We start from the raw sequence: 23,625 nt of genomic DNA on the forward strand, positions 1-23,625 counted from the left end.
GGCATCAAATGCATGCAGCAGTAAGTGGTTCATGGAGCATGAATTAGATTTAACAGATCAGTAAGCTCTCTGGAGTAAATGTGAATACTGATCAGGAAATCAAAACATTCCTCGTTATTCTAAGGCTATGAAAAGCCTTTTATTGCATACACAATATATACACGTGTGTGTGTATCACTGGCGGGCTGTCATGGCCTGCAAGGCCTTCTCTGCTGGCCTAAACAGAATCACAAAGCTATTTATATTTTATAATTTAATAATTTTTCTTAAATACACTACATGTATTATAATTTATAAAAATATTGTTCCCATTATCTTATGTTCTCATTGCACAGCTCCTGTCTTCCTCAGTTGCTCTGCTTCCAGTGCAGCTTGTTTTAAGTAGAGCTTTTATCCAATCAGATCTCACCTCTGTGTCTCTAGGTAGAACAGAGGCCTGCAGACTCTCACCTGCAGCCAGTGCAGATTAAAGTACATGGGGACGATATTGTTGATTGTCAGTGTTCAACCAATCAGATCTTTAGTTTGACATGGTGGGCGTGTTCTTTGACGTGTCAGAGCTGCTAGCTGGTCTACAAGTACGTGATTGGTCAGTGCGCTAGCGTGACGTGTTGGGCGGTGACAATCCCAAAATCTGCTGCCTCTGTGAGCGGACATGTTCAGCCTCAAACGCATTAAAACGTATTCAAGAAATACAACTGGAGGCTCCGCTGTCTTCACTGGCGTCCATGAATGGAGAAGGACTTCTTACTGGAACGACAACACACGGATGAACTGAACAACCGTGAGATGAAACTCTTTATTGAAGAAAGGAGGAAGAACAGCTAAATAGTGAACAGCAGCTCTGGTAAGTTAACTGCATTAGCTTTAACTGCCATAAATATGATCTATGTCATTTAATATGCTTGTTTATATTATATATTATTATTTATACAATTTATATGGATTTTCGTTTGGTTTTACATGTGATAGGAACTAATGTTACGTTCTATGTTGCGCGGGGGACACATTTAGCCGATGCACAGCAACAAGACGACGCGCGAAGCGGCAGCGGTCTATATACTCCGCGCTAAGTGTTAAAGTTAAAGTTTAACCCTTAAAGTTAAAGTGGTAAAGTTAAAGTTTAACCCTTAAAGTTAAAGTGGTAAAGTTAAGTTTACGTTCTTAAGTGATCTACTTTGAAGATTCGTGTGTTTTGCAGTGAACTCGTTTCTCCTCTCGGTGTTGAGAGACGAATAAATCGGTCAGTAACGAGAACTATGGAGTCATGTATTACCTGGAGGGAGTGATAGGAGAGTTACTGCTCTGTTCATCTGTCTATCGTGTTGTTTTCATGATATGGGTAATATTTTTCCCTCTGATATGAATAATATTTGAATGGCCCGTGCTCTTGAGTGTGTGGCGGAATGTTTTAGCTGAATTGATTTTGACTCATTGTTCGTTAATGCCGCCGCATCCCGTCATGTGTTCATGTTTCTGCACTCATAGTGTGTTTGTAGGTGTTGAGCTTCACTTTCACGAGTGCAGGCCCAGGTATAACATGCACGGCCCGCCACTGATGTGTGTGTGTGTGTATGTGTGTGTGTGTGTGTGTGTGTGTATATATGTATATATATGTATGTTTCATGACGACATAAAAATGGACTCTAAGCATACACACCAAAACATTTGCTGCACACTCTACACAATTTGACACATAATGATGATGAACAGATGTATAAATAGATATAAACGTGGTCCTTTGGAAAGTGTCACTACTATTCTCAATGAAAAATCCGCTGGTTTCCTGTAAAGTCCTCAGGTGTCTCACGTTTACTGGACTTGTTTGTCCTTGTCGGCCACCACCTCTGACGGGTCCTCGGGTCGCATGGATTTAACTTTGGCCTCCATCTCCGTGACCCTCTGCTTCATCCTCGACTGGCCCGAGGTGAACTCCGCCATCAGCTGGGCGAACTTGGTCTGCATGAGATCCAGGTTTCCCTGCAGCCTCACGATCTTCTCTTCCAGGTCTTTGGGGTCGGCTCCGGCGTTGGCGATTGCCTCGTCGATCAGGTTGTCCTTCATCAGGATGTCTTTGCCCTTCTCCTCCAGAGCCTTTTTGGCATCAGGATACTCGGTGAGCGCCTCCATCAGGTCGTCTTTGGACAGAGCGAAGAGATCAGAGTAACCCACGCTCCGGATGTTGGCTGTTCTTCTGTTTCCTGCTTTGCTGCCCTTGATACCTAAGATACTGATCTCCCCGAAGTACGCACCATCGCTGAGCACTACGAACTGAGTGACCCCGTCGTCGGCCACCACAGCCAGCTTCCCCTCCTTGATGATGTACATCTCCCTGCCAATATCCCCCTTCTTACAGATGTAGTCGCCAGGACTGAACACTTGTGGCTGCAGCTTGAGCACCAACTCAATCAGCAGACCGGCTTCGCAACCCTGGAAAATACGCACTTTTTTCAGGGTATCCAAATGAACGTTGATGGCGATCTCGGCCTTGAGCTTGTCTGGGAGGTTCTTCAAAACTTCCTTCTCGTCGCAGGTCTTCTTCTCGGTCCACAGGTAGTCAAACCACTTAATGACCCTGGCCTCCAGGTCTTTGGTGACCTTTCGGAACTGCATGTACTGCTTTATGGAGTCGATCTTCGCCTGGAACTCGGCACGAGAGGCGTTCATGTTGGAGATCATGGCACCGACGTTACCGACAATACTAGCAAAGATCAGCACACCAGTGAGGAAGTCGGCAATGACGAAGACAAATTCAACATCCCGGACTGGTGCCGGGGTCTCTCCGATGGTGGTGAGGGTCAGTGTGGACCAGTACAGGGAGTAGATGTACTTTCTGGCCAAGCGGCCATGCTCTGGGTGGCTGATATTGGGATATACCCAGGTGTCAGTTCCAAAACCAATGGTTTTCGAAATGGCAAAGAACATACAAGCATTCCAGTGGATAATAACGAGGATATAAAGGACGAGATTGGTGATACGCAACATGTTTGGGAAGCTGGTTCTGGTTTCAGTCCGCTCAAAGAACTCAAAAAGCCTCGGGATTTTGCAAAGACGGTTGAATCTGAACTCTGGGTTGTTGTATCCGAACTTCAGAAACAGCAGATCGGTGGGTATCATTGAAATCATGTCGTATTTGAACTGAGACGTTGCTCTGTAGTTATTTCTCAGTTTCGTGGCATCTTTTACCAACAGGCCTTGTTCAAGGTAACCTGAGGAACAAACATAAAATTAGGAGCCAAATCCAGAACTACAACAGACACAAATTGGTGTTCATCATAGAAATAGAACAGCAGGAGAACGGACGTTGAACTGCTTTCCGTGGACTAGTACAAAGGAAAATGGCGGTAGTGGTTGTGGTGATAGCAGTGAGGCTGTAAAGTGTTGTCACAGCTCCAGAGACAGATGGCCGCTTGCCACCAGCCTGCTGTACGGCTCCTTAACCAGTGTAGCATTAAAGCATGGTGGAATCAGCAAGCTAGCTGACTCACCAACTGTACGCTAGTTACCTAACTAGCTTGTTGGTTCCACCATGCCTTAAAGCCAACCTGCTTACAGAATAGATAGCAATGTGCATTCCTACGCTGTGACATTAAGTTGTCAAATTGTACTTGTTTACTCTTCGCGCTAAGCTTCGTAACGTTACTACCATAGTCTGTTAATACGAAGTGGATTTTTTAAAGTAATGTAAGTAAGGTAATAAATCAAGAGAGAAGTAGAGTCATTTTCTCACAGACTTCTATACAACCAGAGGAGTCGCCCCCTGGTGGCCACTAGAGAGAATGCAGCTTTAACACATGAAGCTCTGACTTCACTTTCAAGAACCGGAGGTTGCTTCCTGGTTCCAATCCAATGAGTGACGCCACGATGACTACGTCCACTTCTTATATACAGTCTGTGGTTCTAACAATGACCTCCAGCTGGTGTTTTGCCAATAACATCATCTCACCTGCTCTACCACGATCACCTGGTTCTCATTCCCTCACCAGCTCCCTTGTCCATATTTACCAGTTCACTTAATCTGTTGTGTCTGAGCCTTGTCCCGTAGCTTCAACATGAGCTGCGCTCTTCTCCGTACTCCTTCTGGATTTTGATCCTTGTATTTCTCAGTAAAGACTCTTGTACTTCCTTCTTTGCCTCCTGAGTCATGCATTTGGGTGCTTTTTGTGAACTTTGACACCTTCAAGGGTCGCAACGGCAACGGGACACAAACAAATGTCCGCCACTCCAGCCGTCTTTTCACTCCTATTCTATTTCTAAGGTGCACATATTTAAATTAGAATCCAACCTGTTCTTGATCTGACGAACGTATCTGTGAAGTAGATGATGTCCGTGGTGTAGTCCAAGAAGAGCCAGAGGTTTGTATATGTGTCCTGGAGCTCGTTAAAACAGGATCTACAAGACGAGGACGACACGTGTATTCAGTGAGCAGGCCTCACTCAGTGACGTTGAGGAGCAGGTCAGATGGACGATACCTTGTTACGATCATGACGAGGTTATAAAATACTGGACCCGCGATGACGGTCAGCCATCGGTAGTACTGGTCTGCAGCCGGATCCATAATCCAGATTTCTTTCCTAAACACAACTCAATATTACTTCGTGTTAGTTGTTCATACAGTAAGTATCAAACAGACAGATGTGTTTTCTGTGATTACGTTTCCCAGTAGTCCCAGTAGACGGTGTCTAATGGTGTACTTACGGGGGCTCTTTCTTTTTATCATCTTTCTTATCCTTTTTATCCTCTTTCTTCTCATCCTTCTTGTCCTCGTCTTTCTTCTCCTTTTTCTCTTTTTTAATCTCCTTTTTTGCTACGAATCACAAGTTTAGTTGTTTTTTTTCATGGTGGTGAAAAGGGGACGGAGGTGGTGGCCTATGAGGGGCTACCAGACTGCAGGAAGGAGGAGGTCTAGTGGAAGATTCAGTTTCTGGATTCTTTGTTGGAAGATGTGGTGCAGGTCACACGCTGGTCCAGCAGATGGCATCGTACTATTACAGGTCTGCAGATAGGTGAGTTTACTGTTTACCACCAAACATCAGAATGCGGTACGACCCGCATCATAACTTGCAACAAAAAGGTTTCACCTGTCTAATGCGCGATATAAATATGATGTATTATTATTATTATTATTAATGCGGGAGGAACCACCAAACAGGGACCGGGAATTAAAAGAGGTGTTGTTTCTAGCGTTGCTATTTACTGCAGAATATACCACATCAGCTATATGATACGAAGCACGATGTCCAGCATGACGACTCTCAAACAATCGACTGACACAGATACGCTCACACTTACTCGTCCGCGTTGTTGCAGTTATTCATGTTGTAAGTAGCTAGCGGCCACTTACTGGCAAGACTTTGGAGAGAAATAAGAAACAGGATGTTTGCACGGTGAAGCGCCACAGTGTCAGAAACTAACGAATCAATTCAAGCTTTTTCATTTATATCACACATTTGCAGGACTGTGTCCCTTGTTTGAGTATTTATTCATCTGTTGTTAAATGCAAAATATTCAGAAATCTTTTCTCAGTTTTCCAGCTGCAAAAGCTAGAGTAGTCTCGTTACTCGCGGAGAGTGTAGTCTCGTTACTCGCGGAGAGTGTAGTCTCGTTACTCGCGGAGAGTAGTCTCGTTACTCGCGGAGAGTAGTCTCGTTACTCGCGGAGAGTAGTCTCGTTACTCGCGGAGTGTAGTCTCGTTACTCGCGGAGTGTAGTCTCGTTACTCGCGGAGTGTAGTCTCGTTACTCGCGGAGTGTAGTCTCGTTACTCGCGGAGTGTAGTCTCGTTACTCGCGGAGAGTAGAGTCTCGTTACTCGCGGAGTGTAGTCTCGTTACTCGCGGAGTGTAGTCTCGTTACTCGCGGAGTGTAGTCTCGTTACTCGCGGAGTGTAGTCTCGTTACTCGCGGAGAGTAGAGTCTCGTTACTCGCGGAGAGTAGTCTCGTTACTCGCGGAGAGTGTAGTCTCGTTACTCGCGGAGAGTAGTCTCGTTACTCGCGGAGAGTGTAGTCTCGTTACTCGCGGAGAGTAGTCTCGTTACTCGCGGAGAGTAGTCTCGTTACTCGCGGAGAGTAGAGTCTCGTTACTCGCGGAGAGTAGTCTCGTTACTCGCGGAGTGTAGTCTCGTTACTCGCGGAGAGTAGTCTCGTTACTCGCGGAGAGTAGAGTCTCGTTACTCGCGGAGAGTAGTCTCGTTACTCGCGGAGAGTGTAGTCTCGTTACTCGCGGAGAGTGTAGTCTCGTTACTCGCGGAGAGTGTAGTCTCGTTACTCGCGGAGAGTGTAGTCTCGTTACTCGCGGAGAGTGTAGTCTCGTTACTCGCGGAGTGTAGTCTCGTTACTCGCGGAGAGTGTAGTCTCGTTACTCGCGGAGAGTGTAGTCTCGTTACTCGCGGAGAGTGGAGTCTCGTTACTCGCGGAGAGTGGAGTCTCGTTACTCGCGGAGAGTGGAGTCTCGTTACTCGCGGAGAGTGGAGTCTCGTTACTCGCGGAGAGTGTAGTCTCGTTACTCGCGGAGAGTGTAGTCTCGTTACTCGCGGAGAGTGTAGTCTCGTTACTCGCGGAGAGTGTAGTCTCGTTACTCGCGGAGAGTGGAGTCTCGTTACTCGCGGAGAGTGGAGTCTCGTTACTCGCGGAGAGTGGAGTCTCGTTACTCGCGGAGAGTGGAGTCTCGTTACTCGCGGAGAGTGGAGTCTCGTTACTCGCGGAGAGTGGAGTCTCGTTACTCGCGGAGAGTGGAGTCTCGTTACTCGCGGAGAGTGGAGTCTCGTTACTCGCGGAGAGTGGAGTCTCGTTACTCGCGGAGAGTGTAGTCTCGTTACTCGCGGAGAGTGTAGTCTCGTTACTCGCGGAGAGTGTAGTCTCGTTACTCGCGGAGAGTGTAGTCTCGTTACTCGCGGAGAGTGTAGTCTCGTTACTCGCGGAGAGTAGTCTCGTTACTCGCGGAGAGTAGTCTCGTTACTCGCGGAGAGTAGTCTCGTTACTCGCGGAGAGTAGTCTCGTTACTCGCGGAGAGTGTAGTCTCGTTACTCGCGGAGAGTGTAGTCTCGTTACTCGCGGAGAGTGTAGTCTCGTTACTCGCGGAGAGTAGTCTCGTTACTCGCGGAGAGTAGTCTCGTTACTCGCGGAGAGTAGTCTCGTTACTCGCGGAGAGTGTAGTCTCGTTACTCGCGGAGAGTGTAGTCTCGTTACTCGCGGAGTGTAGTCTCGTTACTCGCGGAGAGTAGAGTCTCGTTACTCGCGGAGAGTAGAGTCGCGTTACTCGCGGAGAGTAGAGTCTCGTTACTCGCGGAGAGTAGAGTCTCGTTACTCGCGGAGTGTAGTCTCGTTACTCGCGGAGAGTAGAGTCGCGTTACTGATGGAGAGTAGATTCATGGTCACTGTGAGCCTCGGTCTGGTACTTACTTCCTCTTACGGGTCGTGTCGTTGGGGCCCTCAGACTGTGCATTGCTCTCTTCACTGGAGAGGTCTTTGAGTTCGGGGCCTTTGAAACGCTCGAGGAAAGAGTCGTGCCGCTCTGTTTGGGGGCTCGCTCTGTGAGACGCCCAGTTCCACAGCATGAAGAAGAAGTAAGAGAGCCTAGAAGGTTAGCAGCAGGGAAACAGAACAAGGTGATAGCCGTCTAGTCTAGGACTGTAACAGAGGATGTAAATACCAGTGGTGGAGGAAGTATTCAGATTCTTCAGGAAACGTAGGACAACAATGAAATACTCCACTGAGCACATGGCCCACCAACACATTACCGTTTATCGCCATCGGTGCCGCCAAAGTGAACAATAAATAGATGAATAAAATGTATTAGAGACAGAGTTCTTCAACATTATAACTTTAATTCTGATGCATCGATGTGAAAGCAGCATTTTATCAACCCGGTCGCAGAATGAAGACGATCCACGGATACATTGAATGTTTCTGAACCACACACGTGCAGATCAATGTTATAATGTTTTAACGGCTCTTCAAAAATGCATTCTCAATTACGTATCAACCAACAGCTGGGATGTTTTTGTCTTGGTATTTCATCATCTTTATTACACATAACTAAGTTGTTTCCTGTGAAGACGGAAGTTTATTTTGAGAAGACTGTTTTCATGTAACGAGAGGAAGTTGACCAGGTGCTGGACTTCAGAGGGAAACGAGGGGAAACGCTGATAACGGACTTGAACGCTGACGACGGACTTGAACACTGACGACGGACTTGAACGCTGACGACGGACTTGAACGCTGACGACGGACTTGAACGCTGACGACGGACTTGAACGCTGACGACGGACTTGAACGCTGACGACGGACTTGAACGCTGACGACGGACTTGAACGCTGACGACGGACTTGAACGCTGACGACGGACTTGAACGCTGACGACGGACTTGAACGCTGACGAGTGACTTGAACGCTGACGAGTGACTTGAACGTTGACGAGTGACTTGAACGTTGACGAGTGACTTGAACGTTGACGACGGACTTGAACGTTGACGACGGACTTGAACGGTAACGACGGACTTGAACGTTGACGACGGACTTGAACGTTGACGACGGACTTGAACGTTGACGACGGACTTGAACGTTGACGACGGACTTGAACGTTGACGACTGACTTGAACGTTGACGAGTGACTTGAACGTTGACGACGGACTTGAACGTTGACGACGGACTTGAACGTTGACGACGGACTTGAACGTTGACGACGGACTTGAACGTTGACGACGGACTTGAACGCTGACGAGTGACTTGAACGTTGACGAGTGACTTGAACGTTGACGAGTGACTTGAACGTTGACGAGTGACTTGAACGTTGACGACGGACTTGAACGTTGACGACGGACTTGAACGTTGACGAGTGACTTGAACGTTGACGACGGACTTGAACGTTGACGACGGACTTGAACGTTGACGACTGACTTGAACGTTGGCGACTGACTTGAACGTTGACGAGTGACTTGAACGTTGACGACGGACTTGAACGTTGACGACTGACTTGAACGTTGACGACTGACTTGAACGTTGACGAGTGACTTGAACGTTGACGACGGACTTGAACGTTGACGACGGACTTGAACGTTGACGAGTGACTTGAACGTTGACGAGTGACTTGAACGTTGACGAGTGACTTGAACGTTGACGAGTGACTTGAACGTTGACGAGTGACTTGAACGTTGACGAGTGACTTGAACGTTGACGACGGACTTGAACGTTGACGACTGACTTGAACGTTGACGACGGACTTGAACGTTGACGACGGACTTGAACGTTGACGACGGACTTGAACGTTGACGAGTGACTTGAACGCTGACGACGGACTTGAACGCTGACGACGGACTTGAACGTTGACGACGGACTTGAACGTTGACGACGGACTTGAACGCTGACGAGTGACTTGAACGCTGACGAGTGACTTGAACGCTGACGACGGACTTGAACGCTGACGACGGACTTGAACGCTGACGACTGACTTGAACGTTGACGACTGACTTGAACGTTGACGACGGACTTGAACGTTGACGAGGGACTTGAACGTTGACGAGGGACTTGAACGTTGACGAGGGACTTGAACGTTGACGAGGGACTTGAACGTTGACGAGGGACTTGAACGTTGACGACGGACTTGAACGTTGACGACTGACTTGAACGCTGCCGACGGACTTGAACGCTGCCGACGGACTTGAACGCTGCCGACGGACTTGAACGCTGACGACGGACTTGAACGCTGACGACGGACTTGAACGTTGACGACGGACTTGAACGTTGACGACGGACTTGAACGTTGACGAGGGACTTGAACGTTGACGACGGACTTGAACGCTGACGACGGACTTGAACGCTGACGAGGGACTTGAACGCTGACGAGGGACTTGAACGCTGACGAGGGACTTGAACGCTGACGACGGACTTGAACGCTGACGACGGACTTGAACGCTGACGACGGACTTGAACGCTGACGACGGACTTGAACGTTGACGAGGGACTTGAACGTTGACGAGGGACTTGAACGTTGACGAGGGACTTGAACGTTGACGACGGACTTGAACGCTGACGACGGACTTGAACGCTGACGACGGACTTGAACGCTGACGACGGACTTGAACGCTGACGACGGACTTGAACGCTGACGACGGACTTGAACGCTGACGAGGGACTTGAACGTTGACGAGGGACTTGAACGTTGACGAGGGACTTGAACGTTGACGAGGGACTTGAACGTTGACGACGGACTTGAACGCTGACGACGGACTTGAACGCTGACGAGGGACTTGAACGCTGACGAGGGACTTGAACGTTGACGAGGGACTTGAACGCTGACGACGGACTTGAACGCTGACGACGGACTTGAACGTTGACGACGGACTTGAACGTTGACGAGGGACTTGAACGCTGACGACGGACTTGAACGCTGACGACGGACTTGAACGTTGACGACGGACTTGAACGCTGACGAGTGACTTGAACGTTGACGACGGACTTGAACGTTGACGAGGGACTTGAACGCTGACGAGGGACTTGAACGCTGACGACGGACTTGAACGTTGACGAGGGACTTGAACGTTGACGAGGGACTTGAACGTTGACGAGGGACTTGAACGTTGGCGACTGACTTGAACGTTGACGACGGACTTGAACGCTGCCGACGGACTTGAACGCTGCCGACGGACTTGAACGCTGACGACGGACTTGAACGTTGACGACGGACTTGAACGTTGACGACGGACTTGAACGCTGACGACGGACTTGAACGCTGACGAGGGACTTGAACGCTGACGACGGACTTGAACGCTGACGACGGACTTGAACGCTGACGACGGACTTGAACGCTGACGACGGACTTGAACGTTGACGAGGGACTTGAACGCTGACGACGGACTTGAACGCTGACGACGGACTTGAACGCTGACGACGGACTTGAACGCTGACGAGGGACTTGAACGTTGACGAGGGACTTGAACGTTGACGACGGACTTGAACGCTGACGACGGACTTGAACGTTGACGACGGACTTGAACGTTGACGAGGGACTTGAACGTTGACGACGGACTTGAACGCTGACGACGGACTTGAACGCTGACGAGGGACTTGAACGTTGACGAGGGACTTGAACGTTGACGACGGACTTGAACGCTGACGACGGACTTGAACGTTGACGACGGACTTGAACGTTGACGAGGGACTTGAACGTTGACGACGGACTTGAACGCTGACGACGGACTTGAACGTTGACGACGGACTTGAACGTTGACGACGGACTTGAACGCTGACGAGTGACTTGAACGTTGACGACGGACTTGAACGTTGACGAGGGACTTGAACGTTGACGACGGACTTGAACGCTGACGAAGGACTTGAACGTTGACGAGGGACTTGAACGTTGACGACGGACTTGAACGTTGACGATGGACGCTGGTAACGGACTTGAACAATGAAGGCCTCTGATTCTCCGCTTGTGTTGCTCGACATTGTAAGGAAAACGCATGAAAATCAAAGTAACTTTTCATAAGTTCTGATCTGGTGTATGAACCAGGCACTAGATGTTGGATGAATGCTGAAGTAAACTTTCCACCGCTGGTGCAACAACTGGTGTGACCACAGATCGTTACCTGGCCGTGGCCCCGGGTCCTGAGAGGGAGTCTGAGGAAAACGCCATCTCCGAGTTGTCTTCACAGAGAGACGGAGTCCTTTGAGGACAGCAGGGAGGGAGAACATGACATGATGAAGACACATTATGTGTGAATCAGTTAGAGGACGGTGAACGGTGCTCATGTGTGTAGAAACCTGCTGTCCCCGTTCTCGATGACGGCGAGCTCGTCATCGGGCCGGTTGGAGGACAGACGCTGTCTGCTGCAGAAGGACTTCTCACAGCCGATCTTTGCCATGTCGTCTACACAGAGAAACACACACAAGAACAACACAAACATCACATTGTAAAGCTGTGTTTACTGAGTGTGTCTGAGAGTAAAAACACGAGCTCATTATGTCCTCAACACTAAATAGGATCAGTGCCTCTCTCTCTGTGGACGATCAGCTGCTTTTTAAAATAACTAAGCTCTGGCTTACAGGTGGAGACCAAAGAGTCGCTGTATGCGGCGGGTTAAGTCCATTGGAGCGCCACTTTAAGAACAGGTCCACCTGTAGCAGGTGAAGACTGACTGATCAGGGTCCAGTGAGACAAACAGACATGTGCTCCATTCTGCATTGAAAGACATCTGCTTCACATGTCCATGGTGGAGTCTACACTTCTACCAACGTGGTGCTCTCTGCTGCAGACTGCTGGTGAATAAAGACTCTGAACTCTGGGGGACACCGATGGTTGTAACACGTGCACACGTGCAGATTAGTGCTAATACCGGAGTTAACCAACCCCCACCGATGAACTCAGAGCAGCAGAGTTCACAGTTGCACAATCCATCAGCTCATAGCCAGCAGCACGTGCATTGATCCTAACATGCACGTTCATGATGCCGAGTGTTCAAATCAGCTTCATGGCATCTGATGGTCTCTTGTTTGTCCCAGAGAGGATGAAGCACTGTGAACATATCTGACATCTTGTTTTATCAGACACATCACATTAAAGTGAAGTAAATACCGCCTGATGCACAATGACTAAAACAAATGATTATTAATAATAATAACGCTTTGGTTCAGTGTTTAACTGCTATTAATTACTAATACTTACCAATATTAACTTATTAAAAATGCTGTACACTTAATATTTGGTACTTCATCTTCGTCATTATCCTCATTTAATCCAGCAATAATATGAATCCACTTCTGATTTCTAATAGTTTAAATAAATTAATTTCTCCATCATCTCCTACAAAAGGTAAACATGTGATATCAGCTGCCAGGCGCGTGCACTGATCGTTCCATGACTTCTGCTGAAGACTAATAATGAGACAATGACTCGTATCATATCTTCAGATCGCGTCGTGCGTGTTTCCGTGTAACACGTTTAGAGCTTCAGAGACTGAAGTCTTCACAGCTTTAAGACATTTATTAAAACATCTCAGACTGCAGAAGAGCTGAGACCAGAATAACCGACCGACTTCTGTTTTTAATATTTGTTCTCTTCCATGTGAACTCACCCGGTTGAAGTCGTTTCACGCCGACTTGTGTTTCCCGACAGAACAGTTAATCCCGCTGTGACCTCTTCTGTTTGATTCCATCTTCAGAAACACGAACGTGATGAAAAGTTCTGCGTGAATTATTTACGATCCTTTTGTCAAATCATTGACGGCTTCTTGTCTTTAATTGGCTGCAGCGGCTCTGCTGGATGAGACGGAGCTGCTGAGCGCACAGGTCCAGATCAGAGAGGGGGAGGAGACCTGTCCATCACTGAGCCCTCCATCTTTGTAGTCCAGTACTGTAGTCCATCACTAGACCTGTCCATCGGTAGACCTGTCCATCACTAGACCTGTCCATCACTGAGCCCTCCATCTTTGTAGTCCAGTACTGTAGTCCATCAGTAGACCTGTCCATCGGTAGACCTGTCCATCACTAGACCTGTCCATGGTAGACCTGTCCATCACTAGACCTGTCCATTGGTAGACCTGTCCATTGGTAGACCTGTCCATGGTAGACCTGTCCATCACTAGACCTGTCCATCACTGAGCCCTCCATCTTTGTAGTACAGTACTGTAGTCCATCAGTAGACCTGTCCATCACTAGACCTGTCCATTGGTAGACCTGTCCATTGGTAGACCTGTCCATCACTAGACCTGTCCATTGGTAGACCTGTCCATCACTAGACCTGTCCATCGGTAGACCTGTCCATTGGTAGACCTGTCCATGGTAGACCTGTCCATCACTAGACCTGTCCATCACTGAGCCCTCCATCTTTGTAGTCCAGTACTGTAGTCCATCAGTAGACCTGTCCATCACTAGACCTGTCCATCACTAGACCTGTCCATTGGTAGACCTGTCCATGGTAGACCTGTCCATCACTAGACCTGTCCACCGGTAGACCTGTCCATTGGTAGACCTGTCCACCGGTAGACCTGTCCATCACCAGACCTGTCCACCGGTAGACCTGTCCATCACCAGACCTGTCCACCGGCAGACCTGTCCATCACCAGACCTGTCCACCGGTAGACCTGTCCATCACCAGACCTGTCCACCGGTAGACCTGTCCACCAGTAGACCTGTCCACCGGTCTAGGTTACCTGTCCATTACTTTTGTCCATCACTAGACTTATGAGGAGATTCAGAGAGATCCTAAACCCTCTCTGTAAAAACCTTTAACTCTTTAACCTTTAACCCTGCTCCAAAGTTCACATTTAAGTCGAGAAATGTACAAAAATAATCAAACAAACATTTTAGAAAACTGTTAATACCAATAATTCTATCAAATTTAAATCTAAATCTTAAAGCTTTCATGGTGATATCTATTATACACATGTGTTAATATTAAATAGGCGTTAATGATGAGTAGTCCCCCCCCATCACATCACCTGAAGGCATAAGGTGAAAAGAGAAATCCTTTGGCAATGTACGGAGCAGCATCACTAATCCAGCTTAGCCCCGAGTCCTGCTTCAGCACCTAATGCCCCTCATGGATGTGCTCACTTAAAGATACCGCACTTTGTACAACAGTGTTCCCTCTGAGCCAATATTACACCGACTCACTCCAGCTGCTCGAATGATCATTGTGACTCGTGATCTCTGACTCTTCATCACATATATATATGTGTGTGTATGGATGGATGGATGGATGGATGGGGCACTGACACTAAACACGCTGAGCTGCGAGGTCATTGACAGCCACAACTTACTTTTCTTTTCTTTATTTCACTCAGCTGCTGCTCTGGTAAAATAAAGAGGAGAGCAATCACTCCCCTTCTCCAGACCTCAGTAGGTTTAGTCTCCAGCTGCAGAGATCTATTGAAAGCCTCTTTCTCTGCCAGAAGGCACATGGTAATTACTGCACCCTAAAGCCGGGGCTCTCTCACACCGGCCTGTTGTCTCCGGCCTCTCTGCCCGAGCAGCCTCTTCACGTGTAGAACAGCTGAACCCAGACTGATGTGATGAGTCTGTGATCGGCAGCTGGAAGCTCCGGCTCCTCTTCAGAGCTCAGCCCTTATTGTTTTTGTTGTGTTGTGTTGTTTCATCTATCGCTCTGTTTTGACTTCATTTTGTCGTTGAGCTTTCTTTGTAAACGGTGTTTTTAAAGCTGCTGTATTAATAAAGTTGTTATTATCTTGACTCTGATGATCACATGTATGTATTAATGAAGAACAGGACATGCCTGAGAGCCTGAGTGGCCCTCAGATGTTCCTCTTGTGCTGACGACGATCACTTGAACCTCGTTCTTTGTTTTCATCCAATCAGAGCCGATGATTCATCCTCCATGCAGCGTAACCACGACAACCTCAGTCACGACAAACACAACATGTCGAGATCTTTGGTTTCATAATCATAATAATTGTGCCGTTTGTAATCAGCCTGTTCCCACTCACAATCAGTGTGTGTGTGTGTGTGTGTGTGAGAGTCTGTGTGTCTGTGTGTACGTACGTGTGTGTGTGCGCGCGCGTGTGTGTTTCTGTGTGTGTGTCTGTGTCTGTCTGTGTGTGCGCGTCTGTGTGTGTTTGTGTGTGTGTGTGTACGTGTGTGCGCGCATCTGTGTGTTTCTGTGTGTGTCTGTGTGTGTGTCTGAATTGCTTTTTGTATTGATATTGCATCTCTTACTTGTTTGGCGTCTCTTTGTTGTTGTTATTTGTCTTTCTGTAGTTCTTTTGTCTCTTTGTAGTTCTTTGGAGTCTCTTTATTTGTCTCTCTGTAGTTATTTTGTCTCTGTTGTTATTTGGCGTCTCTTTATTTGTCTCTCTGTAGTTCTTTTGTCTCTTTGTAGTTATTTTGTCTCTTTGTAGATATTTTGTCTCTTTGTTGTTGTTATTTGTCTCTCTGTAGTTCTTTTGTCTCTTTGTAGTTCTTTTGTCTCTTTGTAGATATTTTGTCTCTTTGTTGTTGTTATTTGTCTCTCTGTAGTTCTTTTGTCTCTTTGTAGTTCTTTGGCATCTCTTTGTTATTTGTCTCTGTAGTTTTTTTGTATCTTTGTTATTTGTCTCTCTGTAGTTCTTTTGTCTCTTTGTAGTTCTTTGGCGTCTCTTTGTTATTTGTCTCTCTGTAGTTTTTTTGTCTCTTTGTTATTTGTCTCTCTGTAGTTCTTTTGTCTCTTTGTAGTTCTTTGGCGTCTCTGTTATTTGTCTCTCTGTAGTTCTTTTGTCTCTTTGTTGTTATTTGTCTCTTTGTAGTTCTTTGGCGTCTCTGTTATTTGTCTCTCTGTAGTTATTTTGTCTCTTTGTTGTTATTTGTCTCTTTGTAGTTCTTTGGCGTCTCTTTGTTATTTGTCTCTCTGTAGTTATTTTGTCTCTTTGTTGTTATTTGTCTCTTTGTAGTTCTTTGGCGTCTCTTTGTTATTTGTCTCTCTGTAGTTATTTTGTCTCTTTGTTGTTATTTGTCTCTTTGTAGTTCTTTGGTGTCTCTTTGTAGAGGAAGGCCGGGGGCCCCTGTGCCCAGTAGGTCTGTTCAGTAATCCATCCGTGACACATGTACAGATATGTGAACATAAATATAACGTATGTACAGGTGTGTAATATTCAGTCCATGAATGTGAGACGGGAGTAAACTGGAGGAAAGCGAGTCTATTGAGAAACTCTGGACTCTTGACTTCAACCTCAATTAAAGTCCTATTTGTCACACAAGACATTTATTTATTTATTTATTATGTTGTGTTGTTCACTCTTCCCTTTTCATGTCCAAGCTGATGGAATCCTGAGAGGTTTATTACACCTCTGCCCTCTGCAGGAGACTTTAGGAGATGCTCCAGCATGTCATGACTTATGGCTGATGTGCTTCACACCAACTTTGCTGTGCATGTTGTAATCTCTGCTGCCTCACATATTCACCTGAGGAGGTTCATTTAAAAGCTGTTTTTCTAATTATTATTATATATATATATATATATTATTTTCCTCCATCTCAAAAGGCTCAAGGACATTCTCACACACACACGCACACATACACACACACTGACTATATGATATTTGCTGGCTTTTATCCCACTCTTCTTGTCATCCTTTTGTTGTTCTGTCTATGTCAGGCATGTCCAAAGTCCGGCCCGCGGGCCAATCACGGCCCGAGGTCAGATTTTATACGGCCCGCGCCTTCTGTCTTAAAATGCATTATTTATGGCCCGCCAGCACAGTCAAAACGGAATGAATAAATCATACAAATTCAACATGCAATTCCTATTTTTACCTCATGGTGGCAGCACCACTCTGTAACTGTCTGGCTGTTAGAAATTGGCTCTGACCCTTGAACTGTCGTGGCTACGGCAAGTAAAAAAAGGAAAGTCGATAATGAGGGCCGCTGCTTCCAGGAGAGGTGGAGATCGCAATATTTTTTTCACCGAAAACCGAAACAACTGTGTCTCCCTAATCTGTCATGAGACTGTTGCCTTGTTTAAGGAATATAATGTAAAGAGACACTACGAGACCAAACGTGCTAATGCTACAACAAGCTATCAGAGAGCGACCGTGCTAGAAAAGTGAAGCAACTCCAAGATAACTTGGCCACACAGCAGCGGTCCCTTTCACATGAAAACATCATCAAAGTAAGCTGCGGAGTGGCCGTGGTAATTGCTAAACATGACAAACCTTTTACGGAATGTGAGGTTATCAAAGACTGTGTTATGAAAATAGCAGAAAACATTTGCCCCGAGAAGAAGACAGAGTTTGCTAATGTTTGCCTGGCTCGTAACACTGAAGAGCTATCATCAGATACGAAGAGACAACTTGATTTTTTTCGTGAGCCTGTTTCATGTGTGTTGAATTTAAATGTTAGACAACTTTTCATCACCCTCACTAAGTCATATTTAAGATTGTCTTGAGGTGAGAATATTGATCGGTTTCTATGTAATTAGCTTTTAGATGGCTTGTTCTTTGTTATCTGACTTTCAAGATGTGAAAGAAAGGCAGAATAGTTGTTGAGATGTGTTCACACATGAATGCTTACATTTGGTTACATTGCTATTTGCTGTCATTGAAAATAAAATGATAAAATAACAATGTATGTATAGGCTACTTGTATTGTTTAAAATAATGTCAGCAGGGACTGTTGGCCCTTGGGCATTTTCACATTATCAAATTTGGCCCTCTTTGAAAAAAGTTTGGACACCCCTGGTCTATGTATTGTCTTAATATTGTCTTGTGTCTTTCAATAAACTTTGACTGTCAGGGTTTAAGGTCTATTGTCCATCAGGCCTCCAGCGCTAAATTTATTTTTTGTAAAGTCCAAAATCACAAATTTGCCTCAGACAATAAATCTGAACCAGCACTAACTATAAACCTGAACCAGCCCTAACTATAAACCTGAACCAGCACTAACTATAAACCTGAACCAGTCCTAACTATAAACCTGAACCAGCACTAACTATAAACCTGAACCAGTCCTAACTATGAACCTGAACCAGCCCTAACTATAAACCTGAACCAGCCCTAACTATAAACCTGAGCCAGCCCTAACTATAAGCCTGAACCAGCCCTAAATATAAACCTGAACCAGCCCTAACTATAAACCTGAGCCAGCCCTAACTATAAACCTGAACCAGCCCTAACTATAAGCCTGAACCAGCCCTAAATATAAACCTAAACCAGCCCTAACTATAAGCCTGAACCAGTCCTAAATATAAACCTGATCCAGTCCTAACTATAAGCCTGAACCAGCCCTAACTATAAACCTGAACCAGTCCTAACTATGAACCTGAACCAGCCCTAACTATAAACCTGAACCAGCACTAACTATAAACCTGAACCAGCCCTAACTATAAACCTGAGCCAGCCCTAACTATAAGCCTGAACCAGCCCTAACTATAAACCTGAGCCAGCACTAACTATAAACCTGAACCAGCCCTAACTATAAACCTGAGCCAGCCCTAACTATAAACCTGAACCAGTCCTAACTATAAGCCTGAACCAGCCCTAACTATAAGCCTGAACCAGCCCTAAATATAAACCTGAACCAGCCCTAACTATAAGCCTGAACCAGCCCTAACTATAAACCTGAACCAGCCCTAACTATAAGCCTGAACCAGCCCTAAATATAAACCTGAACCAGCCCTAACTATAAGCCTGAACCAGTCCTAAATATAAACCTGATCCAGTCCTAACTATAAGCCTGAACCAGCCCTAACTATAAACCTGAACCAGTCCTAACTATAAGCCTGAACCAGCCCTAAATATAAACCTGAACCAGTCCTAACTATAAGCCTGAACCAGCCCTAACTATAAGCCTGAACCAGTCCTAACTATAAACCTGAACCAGCCCTAAATATAAGCCTGAACCAGCCCTAACTATAAGCCTAAACCAGTCCTAACTATAAACCTGAACCAGTCCTAAATATAAACCTGATCCAGTCCTAACTATAAGCCTGAACCAGCCCTAACTATAAACCTGAACCAGTCCTAACTATAAGCCTGAACCAGCCCTAACTATAAGCCTGAACCTGCCCTAAATATAAACCTGAACCAGCCCTAACTATAAGCCTGAACCAGCCCTAAATATAAACCTGAACCAGCCCTAACTATAAGCCTGAACCAGTCCTAACTATAAGCCTGAACCAGCCCTAACTATAAACCTGAACCAGTCCTAAATATAAACCTGATCCAGTCCTAACTATAAGCCTGAACCAGCCCTAAATATAAACCTGAACCAGTCCTAACTATAAGCCTGAACCAGCCCTAACTATAAGCCTGAACCAGCCCTAACTATAAACCTGAACCAGTCCTAACTATAAGCCTGAACCAGCCCTAACTATAAGCCTGAACCAGCCCTAACTATAAACCTGAACCAGCCCTAAATATAAGCCTGAACCAGCCCTAAATATAAGCCTGAACCAGTCCTAACTATAAACCTGAACCAGTCCTAACTATAAGCCTGAACCAGCCCTAAATATAAGCCTGAACCAGTCCTAACTATAAACCTGAACCAGTCCTAACTATAAGCCTGAACCAGCCCTAAATATAAGCCTGAACCAGCCCTAACTATAAACCTGAACCAGCCCTAAATATAAGCCTGAACCAGCCCTGAATATAAGCGTTATCAAAAAGGAAAGTCTGAAGCCTACTCTTAAATGTGGTGAGGGTTTCTGCCCCCCGGGCTGAAACTTGGACCTGAAGAGCTTGATATCTGAAGGCTCTGGTTCCCATCTTAAGTTGTGAGACTCAAGTTGGGCCCGTTTAGAATATGTATGTTGTTTTTGAAAACAATATAAAATGTAAAAACAACATATATCATTTAATTATTACTTTATTTGACCAAATAATGTAAAAATAAAGGGACTGATGTGTTTATCTCTACACTGCATCTTCCGGTACGGTAGATGGCGGTACGCCCCCTAAAACCATCGACCACACACCACCACGGAACCAAAAAGAAGAAGCCGAGAGAGAGCGAGCGAGAGCGAGAGAGAGAGAGAGAGAGAGAGAGAGACACACACACACACACAGAGGCCGACGTCCTGCTCGGTGGTTAGTTAGCTAGCTGGTCCCTCTCGGCTATGATTGACAGAGTCAGAAGAAGAAGAAGAGCTTCACCCGCTCTGTTGTTGTCACCGTAACAGAAGAACAAACTGCGGCATGGCGAGTGAAGAACGAGCCCCGAGTTCAACAAGAAGAAGACCACCATGTTTCGGATTATTGAGGATGTTATTTGTTGCTTTTATTCAAACCGCGCGGGCCAATAAACAAGGTTTGTAAACTTAGCATGTAGCGCTAACTTCATTAGCATGTAGCAGGTAGCGCTAACTTCCGTAGGCATATTTCTACGTAAGGCACTTAACGTTACATAGCAATACTTTTTGACACAGTTAACTAATTTAGCTCCGGTAACGTCTGCTAGCTAACGTTTAAACCCCGCTAAACGTAGTTGTTTATCTTAAACATGTATCACGAACTGTCACTACAAACTGGAGCTGGTTTAACAGTTGATCAGTAAAGTGCTAACTAGCTTTCCGTTAGCTCTGTGTGGCCTTTTGACGGTAAACAGTAAACGTTAGCTTCAGTTGTAGCTTGTTGTCATGTTGTGTCCATATAAGGCTAAAGTCAGACGAACACCTTTAATCACAAACATAGAGAAGTAATCCGGAATAAGAGCAGCTTGTTAGCATCATAACTAGCTCTAATACTAGCTTCTGTTAGCTATTTATTTATTTATTTATTGGTTTATTAGGGACACATTAATACAAACATAGCTGTAAATGCTCCAAGAGACATATGTTACAAAGTAAACCTTAAAACAGAATATAAGATTACATTTACAAAGTTATGCAATATTGACCTATTACAATATCGTGCTGCATTGTTAGACACTAAAAACATATCCTGCAGTGTGATCTTCATGTGTTGGAATTAGTTATAATTGCAACACGTCTCAGGCTTCCTGACATTACTTCCTCTCAATAGAGGACATGTTTGAATCAGTCAGCTGATATTTGTAAACGTGGCTGAGAGGTGTGATTTATTGTGCTGGCTCTGACCGGTGGCAGGAGTCGGTGTTGTGTTATTAGTCCAGAGGACCGGAGGGTCCAGCTGTCTGATCTACTGAACATGTGAGGTCACAGGAGATGAGCTGCAGGGCCAACCTTTACAGGAACGTGTCTGGTGCCTATAAAGTGTTTACATTGGGTCCCATTGCACGTGCAACACAATCTGTGACTTTATCTTAACACTTGAGCGATAAAGGAAGTTATCACTCAGATTCAACTTTATTGCCCAAGTATGTGAACACACACTATGAATCTGTAATCTCTCTCAACGCATCACCTCCACAGACAGACACAGCTGGACAAATACAAGCAACGCATAGACTCTTATGTACACTAGTATGTGAGTGTGTATTGAAATATATATGTATATTATTAATATAAGGCACCAATGACCAACAATGCAGCAGTGTTTGATTTATCTCTTGGTCAGAGTGATGTCCTGCAGGAGCAAACTGTTCTTGTGTCTGTTCGTTTTGGGCCTCGTCGTTCTTCAACTCTGTAAAGCTCAGAAACCAGAGTCGGTGTTAACGCGCTCACTGCTAGCTGTGCGTAGCTGTCTAAACTATCCGCACCAAGTTAAACTGGTCCGTGTTTGCAGTGATGACGTGATGCAAATGAGAGAAATGATGAAACGTCCTGCTTCCTTTCTGTTTGGCCACGAAACTCTGGGTTGCACTCGGCCATCGGTCCAAAAGGATGAGGAGGATTTTCAGCTTGTTGTTTTGTTAGTAATCATTTCAAAGTGATGTAACTTCCACTATGGTTTAAACCTGATCTCATGGGAAGGAGTATAACTAGCACCACATTTGAAGGACTTTCATGTGAACATACTTCAGGCTTTTCATGTGTCATTTTACGCCACGCAGTTATGTTACACAACATAAATACGTGAAGCACGTCACTAACGCAGCTCAGCAACACTTTGGGACATGGACACTGGTGTTGACAGTGCTTTTACGTTTGACTCTCCCACCACAGGTAGTCTTCCTCACATGTCACCCTAGTATATCCACGCGCCAATCATCACAGACCTCGCGGTGTAACACGACACGCAGGAAGCATGAATGTTATTTTTTGCATACTAAATGTTGTTTCTGCAGCATTCAGTGAGACCAGGCTGAGCTTTGCTTTCTTCACTCTTGTGTTCTTCACAAAGACACTGTATGAAAAGCTCTACACTCACCAGGAAAAGGTGAACTTGAAGTTCAGATGCTCACCCATTGTAGAATATCTCTAGTGTAGAGCTGTGTGATGTCAGCAGTGAGATCTAAAAAGGAAAATGAAAGCGTGAGTTGTTGCATCAGGCGATCAGATGTGCTGAGACATGTTTTATAACCAACACAGTGAGCTGTGAACAGGATGTCGTGTCGGGGGAGAAGCGGCTCAATAGAGTCAAACTTTAGGCTCCAAGCTGGAAGATTCCTACGGATCAGATCAGCACAAGAGACACAAGGGAGCAGACATAACTTGTATCACTGATACTAATAACCGATCACTGATGATCCATATTAACAGGTCCAGATCTCTGCTGGTTGATTACATCAGCTGGTCTACAGGGATCCAGATCTCTGTCCTCTGAAGTCTGTAAACCATCAAACTACTAAATGTTGTACTTTCACTTTGTTTTAGTCATTTTGTGTTTTTTTTCTTTATAAAAACACAGTTCAAATGATTAGGAAATAACAGATCGTATTTTTATTGATTCAAATAATTGTTGTCATTAGTAGTTTCATGATGTTATTAAATAGAGAAAACCTTCAGTACTGTTCATTTGTGTTAAACACCTGGTGATTTAAAATCAGCTATTCGATGAACTACCAGAACAGTCTTTTGTTCTCTATAGTCGATGAAACGCGTCGCACTAAGAGCAGCACAACGGGGACTTTCTCTTTACTGGTAATATCACTTTGTGGATGATGAAGATCTGATGACTCGTGCTTTATAGATTTGGGAGACGGAGTCTTTTGCAGAAATCAATTTCTAGAAATATCCACTTCTGTAGTTTCACCTTCAAGTGTTAAAACTCACACTTCTAATTAGAAACAGACTGCTCTCGTTCTCAAAGGTGGTGGTGATGGTCACAGTGATGATGATGATGGTCAC

At 45.5% G+C, this 23,625-nt stretch overlaps 2 protein-coding genes across 2 annotated transcripts in view; one reads left to right on the forward strand and one right to left on the reverse strand.

Moving 5' to 3' along the window:
• Window positions 1-1,812: 1,812 nt before the first annotated feature.
• cnga3a (cyclic nucleotide gated channel subunit alpha 3a) lies at window positions 1,813-11,857 on the reverse strand (the record flags this gene model as incomplete). The annotated part of the gene is made up of 6 exons (XM_079267434.1): window positions 1,813-3,209; window positions 4,286-4,392; window positions 4,473-4,574; window positions 7,399-7,572; window positions 11,582-11,659; window positions 11,757-11,857. The coding sequence occupies 6 exons, from the start codon at window positions 11,855-11,857 to the stop codon at window positions 1,813-1,815; spliced, it is 1,959 nt and encodes a 652-aa protein (XP_079123560.1).
• Window positions 11,858-20,496: 8,639 nt separating this feature from the next.
• Window positions 20,497-23,625, forward strand: part of tmem131 (transmembrane protein 131) — a 46,188-nt gene continuing 43,059 nt past the window's right edge. Inside the window, exon 1 of the mRNA XM_079267432.1 lies at window positions 20,497-20,726. Coding sequence (XP_079123558.1) covers window positions 20,615-20,726 — 112 coding nt within the window. The 5' untranslated portion in view covers window positions 20,497-20,614. The remainder of the gene's footprint in view (window positions 20,727-23,625) is intronic.

The sequence above is a fragment of the Melanostigma gelatinosum genome (assembly GCF_949748355.1).
Source record: "Melanostigma gelatinosum genome assembly, chromosome: 4".
In the NCBI taxonomy this organism is placed as follows: domain Eukaryota; kingdom Metazoa; phylum Chordata; class Actinopteri; order Perciformes; family Zoarcidae; genus Melanostigma; species Melanostigma gelatinosum.